Source organism: Chiloscyllium punctatum, chromosome 26 (genome assembly GCF_047496795.1).
Source record: "Chiloscyllium punctatum isolate Juve2018m chromosome 26, sChiPun1.3, whole genome shotgun sequence".
Classification (NCBI taxonomy): Eukaryota; Metazoa; Chordata; class Chondrichthyes; order Orectolobiformes; family Hemiscylliidae; genus Chiloscyllium; species Chiloscyllium punctatum.
Window position 1 is genome coordinate 24,890,165 of NC_092764.1, and position 12,130 is coordinate 24,902,294.

At 35.0% G+C, this 12,130-nt stretch overlaps 1 protein-coding gene across 1 annotated transcript in view; it reads left to right on the forward strand.

Annotated features, from left to right (window-relative positions):
• mphosph6 (M-phase phosphoprotein 6) overlaps positions 1–10,544 on the forward strand; it is a 53,310-nt gene extending 42,766 nt beyond the window's left edge. The window contains exon 5 of the mRNA XM_072595948.1: positions 2,521–10,544. Coding sequence (XP_072452049.1) covers positions 2,521–2,656 — 136 coding nt within the window. The 3' untranslated portion in view covers positions 2,657–10,544. The remainder of the gene's footprint in view (positions 1–2,520) is intronic.
• Positions 10,545–12,130: the final 1,586 nt, after the last annotated feature.

Consider the following 12,130-nt stretch of genomic DNA (forward strand, 5'->3'; position numbering starts at 1 on the left):
ATTTTTATTTTTGAAAGACAGCTGTTTGATCACTCCTTTCACTCGAAGACTCCTGAGTTTCAGAAGCTTGTCTAACAAAGTATGATGCACAGCAACAAATGGTTATTGCACAAGTGTGAAAGTTGCATTATCTATGATGCTAATTTTTTCATAATTTTATGAATCAAGTATATTGCAGCTGTTTCAGTTTTGCTAAGGCAAGCCATATAAGGCTGGCTTCTCAGCTACTGCTGCTATATTGGTTGTTGAAAAGAAATCTGCTTTTACCCAGACCAAACTCCATTTCACAACTGGCTATGGTATTTTTGTGAAGTTGGCACTTTGTGCTAAATAATTTTAGTTTTCTGCTTGCTTTCTGTGGTGTCTGACTGCACTTTGCCATTCTCCCCTGAGTTGGGTTGGTACAGTTTTCACATGCTGCACCTCCAATGCATCACCTACCCTGCCTTCTCTATTGTATTTTCTTTAAATAATTAAAGTTTCAAGTTTTGAAATATTGCCCAGTGATTGTTTATAATTATGGAGATGGCATTATGCAAGTTAACCTTTGAAGCCTTGATAAACCACGGGTCGACTTATACAAAGTATAAAAGTAAACTGCTGGTATGATTTTGGGATGATCACTACTTTGAAATGTCACCTGTGAAGAATGTCTGTGTTATTAACAATTGTGCATATTCACTTATATGTTTATATTGCTTGATCCCTTGATCAATTATAAGGCATAAAACAGGGTAGGAAATTGAGGCTAACAACTAATTCAAGTGTAATGTGACTGAAAAGTGGGCTGATTTCCATACCAAGTATATACAGGCATAGAGTTATAAAGCATGGAAACAGACCCTTCAGGTTCAACTCATCCATGCCGACCAGATATCCTAAACTGATGTATTCCCAGTTGTCAGCATTTGACCCATATTTCTGTTAAACCCTTTCTCTTCGTGTACCCACCCACTTGCCTTTTAAATGTTGTAATTGTACCCACCTTCTCTGATAGCTCATTTTCATACATTCACCACCCTCTGCATGAAAGTGTTGCCCCTTAGGTCCCTTTTAAATCTTTCCCCTGTCACCTTAAACCTGCATCTGCTAGTTTTGGAACCCCCCCCCCACCCTGGAATAAAGACCTTGGTTATTCACTCTATCTATCTCCCTTATTATTTGATCAATTCTATAAGGTCACCCTCTGATGCTCCTGGGAATACAATCCCAACCTATTCAGCCCCTCCTTATAGCTGAAACCCTCCAATCCTGGCAGTATACTTTGAAATGCAAAAGTATGATTTTTGGAGAGGACAAATGTGGTTATTATATTCATCAGGTCCACTTGTATGTCGCAATTTACAGTAAGTAGTTTGGTTAAAATGTAAATTTAATGTTGTACTTATATTTCCCTTATCTTCATTTAAGCCACTGCCCTTAGCCTATTTCCCACATTACAACAGTGACTGCACTTCAAAAGTACTCCATTACTTTGAATGCCCTGTGCTCCTGAAAAATGCCATCTAAGTGCAAGGCTTTCCAAATTGATTTTACGTAATCTAAAAATCCATTCATCACTGATTCTCAACTTTAACTTAGTCAAAGCTTTCCATTCTGACCTGTTTGTAATCACAACAGCTCTGCAACTTGAACCTTCCCTGTTGATTTATTGCATATGTTGATTACCAGTTAAGACTTGATTCCATTCTATTTTTTCTCTTTAGCTGTCCCACTTTCTTCCTTACTGTAGTTTAGTCATATTAGCTTTTCTTTCTCCCGTCTACCCATGCTTTACCCATGCTGTTCCTGAAAACAGCTTGTTATTAATCCATTCCCTCCATGATCTTGACCCATCTCATGATTTGGTCCTCCTTGAACACGCTCATAGCTACCCTTGTCACTGTCAATGTTATATCAAATACCTTTTGTTTGTTTCTTAAGCCAAGCACAGTACTCCAACCTTATCAACCATTTTGTCTTGTGCACTTGTTGGGCACTAACCCACCACCCACCTACAAGCTGCAACCTTCTTGGGGATGATCACATTGTTATTTAGACTTTGAAAACATAGTTTAGATGTGGAAACACTTGCCCTTTACTGAAGCTTTACCATCCACCTAAGTTTGAATCATCAATTCTGTCGAGTCATTTGTGCAGTCTTTATTCACAAGTTGTACTTTGGCCTCTCATACTGTGTTTCCTTTAGATTTTCACCTTGATCCAAACTCCTTGAAAATATTGATTTTCCTCTCGTCATCTTCTGTCTTATCCTATATTTTTCACTGAGAGATCCTCTCACCTTTCATTGTTTTGACCATCGTCTGGGACACTTTTGATTGTTGATTATTCAAACTCCCTCGACTCAACATGTATTCCTTTTAATAATTGCTGTAGTCTTTCTTAACATCTCCCTCCATAAACCCTCTTATCAATAGTTGGTAATATTGTGAAGTATTCGTTTTACATATTGAATAATGTGCAACAGTTAACATGACAAACTGTATTCAGTGAAGCATTATTAAACCTTGTCTTCTTCAGATATGAAAGCTTAGTGGGAACCATAAAAAGGAAGTTTACCAAAAAGAGAGATCGATCAGCTATTCAATCTGAAGAAACAGAAGCTAGCACCAGAGGTGGTAAATGCAAGAAGACATTCATTAAGCCTCAGGAATAAATAACACAAGTGTGTCTTTAAATATTTTTCTTCGTAAGGCAATGAACTTCCTATCTGAAACTGTGCAGCAACTGGATGTTTATTGTAATTATGGAAATGTGATCTTTTGCATACTAAAATTAGAAAGTATTACAATTTGCTGCAAAGAAAATGTTTTGTGAAGATAAACAGATTCTGCTGTTTCGTTGTATTAAACAAATACTGATCATTCTTGAATACATTTCAGCAATATGTTATATGCACAAGTAACATTCAGCTCAATTGTGCTCAAAGTTGTCTTGAAGAAAAAAGTTATCCTAGAACAGAATCATATTAAGTATATGGTGGTGCAAACTTAATATATTTATGTTTTACAGCTATAAGAACCAATATAGTAATTTTCTTCCCTTTGTTTCTTGTGCTAGTAATATATTTGTAATATCTTAATGTGCTGCAAGTATAAATATTGTCTTTGTAGTGGAGCAGATTATCTTATCCTGCACCTGTCAGGGATCTTTTTTTCCCCATGAGCATTAGGAAGCATAAAAGAATGTCAATGATTTGAATACAAAGATGTTAAGGTTTTTATGCAGCACTCTCCACACACTGACTGAATAGTTCCAAATGTTCCTGAGACTTGATGTATACAATTTGTACTCATTAGTCTGCTTTTCTGTATCAAAGGAGAGGTTGTGAATTTCCTCTAACTCTTTGCCTGACAGAGATTCATTTTTTTTTACCAGATTACAGTTTTGTTCACAGCAAATCTGTGGATATAAGCTGTTTTGAAACAGTGGCTGTATTTGCATCATTTATACAAAATGCTGGATAGTATGTAATTAATTGCCTTTTGCTTTGACTTTAATTTAGAAATTAAAGAAAATCTGATTTTATTTTTAGATATATTTTTAGCATTCAGAATTTTTAAAATCCTTTATTAGACAAAGTCTGGACACTTACTATAACTTTTATTGATTCTGAAGTTATAATGTAGATTTAGAAGAGATGTCTATGAGCTAAAAATAAAGCCAATATTATTAGATTTGAAATGAAGTTTTATCCTCGGAAACCAAAAGTCTTTTCTAAAACATTCTCATGTGTAGGAGTAATGATTTTTTTAAAAATTCCAATATATACATTTTTTTATTTCTTTTGGCAGAAGATGAATCTAATTGCAGCCCCACATAAAAGCGCAGAATAATATGGCTTGACACCTAGATTGCACAATACATTTTGATCTAATTGTATCCTTAGGTCATCAAATTAAATAATAGTCTCAGAGGTATGGAGAAGTATGTCAGTTTTGCATATTGTTACCAGCAATATCATTCTACTCTTCCAATGAACACACACAATAATAAAATGAAATTATTATCCCACTGGAACAGCAGCAAAAGAAGCATCAATTGCTAACACATGGAAAATGAATAAGTCTGTGTGCACATCAGTATTTGCGTTATATCACAGGAAGTGTGGTTTTAGAACATGTTGACCCGGGTTCAATTCCCACCTCAGGCGACTGACTGTGTGGAGTTTGCAAATTCTCCCCGTGTCTGCGTAGGTTCCTCGGGTGTTCCGGTTTCCTCCCACAGTCCAAAAATGTGGAGGGTAGGTGAATTGGCCATGCTAAATTGCCCGTAGTGTTAGGTGAAGGGGTAAATGTAAGGGAATGGGTCTGGGTGGGTTGCGCTTCGGCAGGTCGATGTGGACTTGTTGGGCTGAAGGGCCTGTTTCCACACTAAGTAATCTAATCTAAAATCTGATCAAGTAGACTCAATGAACTATGGTAACATGCAGTTGCTTGCTAAAGTTATGTTTGCATATTGGCCAAAAACGTGAGTGAAAGTCCAGTGGATGAAACCAAACCCCATTTATGGAGCCAAATCCTGGTGCCTCAAGGCCAGGTTGTCGGAAGAGGAAAGAGAGAAACTTGCTGCTTGAATTTTGAACGTAACTTTGGTATATTTAAAGGTTTTTTTTAAAAAACATTTTTCAAACTTTATTCTTTCATGGGATGTGGATGATGCTGGCAGGACCAGCAGTGGTTGCCTATCCCCGGTTTCCTGAATGATTGTCTTGTTAGATCATTTCAGAAAGCAGTTAAGAATCAAATGCTGCGTTACTGGGGTCACACGTAAGCTAGACCAGGTAGGATTTCATTCCCTACAAGATACTCCTGAGCCGAATGGGTTTTTTTGTGATGATCGTTGTCAGGTTGCCTTAGATGTAGATTTAAAACTTACTGAGATGAAATCCACCAGATGCCAGTTACGTTATCACTAGGTGGTTGTCTTTCCTGTTATATTTTTGTGTTTATCTTTTCAGCCTGTGTCAGTTGACAGCCTTCGCAACTTGGTCACTAGAAGAATTTTTACAATGACGTGAATCATTAGATTCTTTACTAGCAATTGCTTATTCTTGACTGAAATTGTTGGGGGTAAATTGAAAATTATGGATAGATGATTCAAAATTGGTTGCTTTCCCAACTTTTCTAAATTTAACCAAGTAACCACAGATAACTTGACAGAAAATGGTGACTAGAGGCCATTGAAAAATAGTGGTCAATTTTTTTTTGTGTGTATGTAATAAGCCAGGCACATTTCATGTTTGACATATGCTTTATTTAAAATGTTTTATTTTATATATAAAAGACTACTAAAATCCAGAAAAGGAAGATCAAACAGAAGCGTTTTGCACCTGGGGCCTTGGTTGATATCTTGCCCAGGCCCATGGAGTAAAGTTTTCTGTGCTGGCACTCTGAATCCAGTTCAAATTAGGTTTTGGCCTCCAGCACAAATCTATACTTGCTAATTTGCACCAACAGTTATCTGACATCAGAAATTAAAATGTTCTACTGGTACAACTTGGGATGCTTTTCATAGACTGGTGATTAGGTCTGTATGGACACAACAGGAAAGCTGTTCCTGATTCTAATCTTGCGACAATTGGAACTGCTTTGTGCTGATGTTTGATACTTGAAACTCCCAACATTGATAATCTCATCTTGATGAGAACAGAGTTTCAAAAAATATCATTTTAAAAAAAGGCTAAAAATCCCCAGTTTCAGAATCCCTGCACAAATCATATTTTTCAAGACACTGTCAAATTTCTCTACATAATTCATTCAATACCAGCAATATACATACCTCAGAAGGTACTTTCCCTTTTCATTTATTAATTTTTATGCTGCTTTAATCGGTACAAATGTCTGTGACTTTGACTATAACCATTGGGAGAAAGTGAGGACTGTAGATGCTGAAGGTCACAAATCAAAAAGCATGGCACTAGAAAAGCACAGCAGCTCGGGCAGCATCTGAGGAGCAGGAGAATCAGCATTTCAGGCATCGTTCCTGATGAAGAGCTTATGCCCAAAACACCGATTCTGTCTGCTGTGCTTTTCCAGTGCCACACTTTCCGACTCTGACTATAGCCATTGTTTGTTTTAGCTTCACCATAGCTCTCCGTTGAAACAATGCACTCACTGGCTTTAAAAACATACCAAACATGCTCATGTGAAAGTCACCCTTGTTAAATTCGATTGTCTAAAAACTATGGTTTCTCATACCAGTCAAAATCAACTAACATTTTAGAATCAAAGCCCAAGATTTTCAGAACCAAATACAAACTCTTTGATCAGTTTTAAAAAAACCTCAGTTTGTTATTCATTTAAAAAGGTTACACTTGAGATAGATAATAAACAGCTCATGTGAAGGCCATTTCCCCTACTTCCTTAAGGATTCTTTTTACCATATTAGTTCTGGCAAGTGGATGTGTTTTACCCATCTTACCCTTTATTAAAAAGAATTGGTCTCAAAAATGTTAACTTTTACACAAGTATATTTGCTTAATAAATTTTAAGTCAAATTGAAGACCTTGCTCATTTAAAAATGAAAGGTTTTGGAAATATTAAGTATGCCAGGTAGCATCTGTAGAGAAAGAGAAACAGAATTATGATAAAAGGTCATTTACTTGAATTGTTACCTTTGTTTTTCTCTCCAGATGCTGCCAAAACTGGGTATTTTCAGAGTTAATGGTTCATGTCTGGTGACCTTTGTTCAGAATTTGTAAACATTAACTCTGTTTTCTTTCCTTACATGCTACCTGCTGAGTTTTTCCAGCTATTTCTATTTCTGATTTTATTTCAGATTTTCAGCATTCACTGTTCTTTGTTTTAATAAAAAATAGCAAACTGCAAAATTAACTACTGATCATTGGATATTCTACAGATAAGACTGTTATTTCCCAGTACAGACAAAACATACAAAAGCATACAAGAAAATTATTTTTGAGCAGGAAAGTTACAGCTCCGAGACCTGTGAATCTTAAATATGGCAATATTACTCTATTCATGTTGCATTGTGCTCAGTATCATTACTTGGTGATATAGTAATCATAAACCTTATCTGAATATTAGCAGCAATGCAACTCTTAGGAAATTTCAAGTAACAATTTGGCATTGTAAACGTAATAAAGATTTCATTGATTTTACTGTCAACATCTCAAATATTTAAAGGACAACTGGGAGTTTACTAACAAAACAAGCTGATTTTAGGGTTTAAATTTAAGAGGGCTAGTGTTAAATTCAACGATGTATTTTTGAAATGCATTTGTCATTATCTGTTGATGCAGATGCATAGTTTACTTACGGAGTGAACTTCCATTCAGAGGATACGTACGACTTTGTAGCACTTCTACGTGTGAGGCATTTGCTTTTTGATTCAAGCCTTGCACTACATAATATACATTGACACTCCAGTGCTGGTTTTCAGATGAAAACAGTAGAAGCTAAAGATGCTTTGATTTTATACAGTAAATGCCCAAGTGTTTTCCAGGTATTGTATGCAATGTTTCATCTGTCAGTACAACTAAAAATAGGTTGACAAATCATTCTTCACACTGTAGAGTTTGCTGAGTGTAGAATGTTTGTCATGTTTGTTCCACATAATAGTAAATCACTGACTGAAGTTTGGGCAATATAAAGGTATTAAATATATATATAATATAAATATATGTTCTTTCATTTGTGGACGTAACCTTCTGTGGCAACGAAATGAGATATGCGTTTAACAGTTTCATGTTTAAATATAAACAGTGGAGAATGCAAGTTTGTTTCATTTTGGGGAATCATGCTTTATTTAAAGCACCAAAACCTTATACTTCCTCAAGTCTGCCTGAGTAGTGTGCCTCAACATCAAATTTGGAAGATGACCTTCAATTACATCAATATGAAAATCAATGCTTCTCATACCTGCCATCCATGTGACACCAGTTTGATGCTGAATCATAAGCAATTTATACACCGCTTCCAGTTTTGAAGAATAGAGTCAAGACTCATTTCACATAACAATAAAAACATTGTTTCAGTTTAAGCTTTGATTCTTGAGAGTAAAGAATGGTGAGCTAATTGAGTGCCATATTGTATCCAAAATCAATGGGGATTTAGAAGCTTCATCTCCAGTAACCTGGTTGAGAATAAATATAAGTGCCTCAGGACTTAGATCATGTCTGTCTAATTATAACTATTACAGGTGATCTACTTATATTGTCTTTTATTCAACTAATTTATTTGTAAATATCCTCCTTATCTAAGAGTCTCTTATGAGTTACATTTTAAAATATTTTCAAAGGCCCACCATTTTAAAAAAAAACTCATGGCATGCTGAATATAGAGCTACTGAGTTAGGGCAAGGGAATGGGACGAGCTAGGGATTTCTTTCAGGTGCTGGTACAGACACAATGGATTGAATAACTTCCTTCTGTAAAATTCTATGATTCTGACTGGTTGCTGATGCAAAGGACAGCATTTGTAACCCACCCTTAATGACCATTTCAGAGGCATTTAAGAGTCAACCACCTTGACAGTTTTCGACTCCAATGTAGCAGGTAAGGATAGCATATATTTTTCCTGAGAGGGCATGAGTCAACCAGGTGCAGTTTTACCCCCACCTATGATAATTTTATGGTCGCTGTTAGTGGGATTAGTTTACAGTTTCAGATGTTATCAAGTAATTTAAATGCCACTAGTTGCCATGAGATTTCAACCTGTGACTGCAGACCACTAGCTTTGAGGCTAGGTTACTAGTCCAGGAACAAAATCATGCCTCCAACTATTCCTAATCATTATGCTCCATCCTGAAACAGTTCCAAAAATGTTGTTTGAAAAGAGCTTCTTTCATAAACTCAGTGAATGGAATTAACTTTATTCACACAATACTTTTTTTAATTGTTAATTTTAATTGATTCCTAGATGCACTAGTGGAGTCTTCAGATTGAAACAAGGAGATAAAAGTACAATCATTAGCTGATGGTGGACAAATGACCATAACTAAATTTTAAAAAAATTCTTCCTTATGTCTTTTTTTCTTAATTTCATATCTTGCTGAATTGATTGTCCACACATTAAAATCAAACAGAAATATGTTGCATGCATATGTCATGTAACATGACAGAGCAAGGAGAATTCCCCATTGGTCTGGATTAAATTCATATCCTTACAGTTTTCCAATGCAATGTGTCACCCAATCACTGGTTTATTTGAGTTCTTACTTGACAATCCATTTGTGTATACATGTAATGTGTTATGGAAACTCAATGCTATTAATTCTTAATGAGCTGAGGTAGCCTGCTCAGTCACAAATGAAGTTTAGAATGAGTCATGGTTTACATCAAAAGAGAAATCATATTCTGCAATTCTTCATAATGCATTTTTGTTTGTTGCAGACATAAAGAAAAGAATTATATTAAGAGGTAAGAGATTGGTTTTGGTTAGTTTTTTTTGCAGGTAGGTTGTATTGTGACTGAGGTCAACAGAAATTTTAACAAGGTTAATGTTTCACAATAGATTGACAGTGTTTACATTTTGAAGATCTTGTTAAAATGAAATTGTTGAAAAAGTATAGTTTTTGTAATTGAAATATAACAGAAATATCAACAGTATGTACACTTAAAATGCAGTTTCATTTGCATTTTTTTAAAAAGGTAATGTAATCAGATATTATTAGAGGTATTTAATTTGAAATACAAACTTAATGCAATGTTGACACCAGATTTATTTGGTGAACTGTTACTTGTACTACAGAAGTCACTGAGATCACGGTGTTGAAATTTTGCCATATTTCTTGTGTGATATTCATGATTCATCACTTCAAATTACTTGCATTACTATCACCATCACTGACATGCAATGACTCTCGAGTTCAAAGTATTTTCTCTAACCACATGTAAATGTGAAAACATACAGTATGTACTTAAACTGTTAGATGTCTTCATAGTTCAAGTGAATGAAGCATAGAAGCACCATGAAGATATGCTAAAAGCTTTGTCACAATGTTGTACTGATTTAAACAAGTACATATTCTGTCACACATTCTCTGATTCATAGTACACTTCATTTTTTGCCAAATGCTATTAACTATGATTTTATTAACATTCATTGAGTATTGAAGTGCTTTTAATTTGCCAATGTATATTTTGAAGTGTCTTGTCAAGTCTGCATAGAGCAAACAGCTCTTGATTTAGATGTTGATGGATATCAGTAAGTCTGAAAAGCAGCAGATTAAATCTGACAGTTATCCTTATTTGGAATTCAATGTTTTGTTGATCTGATTCTATCATGTTTGTCATTTGTTTACTGACTGATAACATTACAATTCTATCTAAACTTCTATGCTGCCATTGTAGAATCTTATTTATGTTCATATTTTCAACTGATATTAGAAATAAAGCAAAATATTAAAGCTTAATAAAAGCTTATTAAAGCAAAATATTATAGATGATATTGAATAACATATATTGTAATCTCTGTGAAAAGTAAAATTCAAAATTGGATTTGAAAGAGTTGGTTGTTGTAAATCCCGATGAATTGCATTTTAGTCATCTAATAAAATTGATTTTGTAAGTTTTTATTATATTTTTGCTGCTCAGACATTTTTCAAAATCTATTAGTCTGTTTTTTCTGAATAGGAGCACTTAACATTTAGCCGATTTTTTTTGGGGGGGGGAACTAGAATCTAAAGTTGGTATCTCCTTAAACAAATTTTCTGTGATAAATGTTATATTCTGCTATATGTGAGAACATTCATGACTGCGCCTCTTATTCTTCCTTATTGGCTCTCTCAATTTCAAATTATTTCTCCAAATTCTGCAATCATTCAGTTGGGTAAACTGCTGAGGAGTTGAAGCATTCAAAGGAAGAGATTTAACCGGGCTATTACACAAAAAATGTAGCTGCAAGAGCATATTAAAGGCTGAAAGTTCCGCAGCAAATAATTTGCCAGCAGATTCTTCAAAAGTCTTCTATTTTCAGTACTCAAGTCACAAGTGTGTTAGGTTTCTCCCCTTTTGCTTAGATGTGTGCAGCTCCAACAAAGTTCAAGATCCAGCACAGGTTATTCTGTCCAACAATGTACTGTTCATTTCCTCCACCACCATTGCATGCAGGTTGCAGTGTGTACAATATACAAGATATAAGTCTTCAATTGCACCACCTAAATCCATCAGCATCACAACTAGAAAGATAAGTACTTTCGGCACAGGAGCACCCACGAATCACAGACCATCCTAACTTTGAAGTATATCACTGTTCCTTCTTTGTCACTGTGTCAAATTCCTGCAACTCCATTCTTTACAGCACTGTGAGAAAACCTACTTTGCAGAGACCACAATAGTTGAAGAAAGCAATTCAACACCACATTTGCAAGGGCAGTTAGAAATGGGCAATAAATATTAGCCTGCCGGTGATGTTCACATCTTGTGAATGAATTTTTTTAAAAATTCCCAACTAGTATTTATTCCTTGCTGAGTTTATTGATAAGATGTGGTTCTTGTAGTTGGATGCAGTCCCTAAATTGGAAAGAGGGAAATTCTTATCATTAATTCTGGAAGTATTTAGAGGCTTGTCAGAAACAGGATTGTTTTACACTGCACCAAAGGTTAAATCGCTGATAACACATCCAGGCTGTGGGAAATAGTGTGAAATGGGATGGTGGGAGTGTAACCACTGTAGGGCAACTCTTTAAAAATGCTACCATACCCCAGCAATATGATATTTCTTTTAGGAGAAAAACTGAGAAAAGAAAGAATTGACAGGGAAAAGGTGAAACTAAAATTTCCTTCGGAGTTGCTTAAGGCAAATAGATATGTGAACAGTTCTAAAAAAATGTTGTGAAGCTGCAATAAATTTTAACAATGTCACATTTTTAAAGTAGATTAACCAACTACATATTTGAAACATCAAACACTGGTATGGTAGTTTTTTCAATGATTGGCCACCTTATTCTAACAATTTTCAAATAAATATGAAAAATTACTATAGTGGAAAATTAAATGCGCATGACCAAAAGAAAGCAATTGTAACTAGTTAAGAAAATGAATTTAATATATATAGTTTTATTAAATCAGATAAGATATGTTACCTTTACCATTGGACTTTGTTTTTTCTCTCACTAAGCTCTTCATCAGAGTGTTGTCAGTGGACGTGAGATCTTTTTTCCTGAG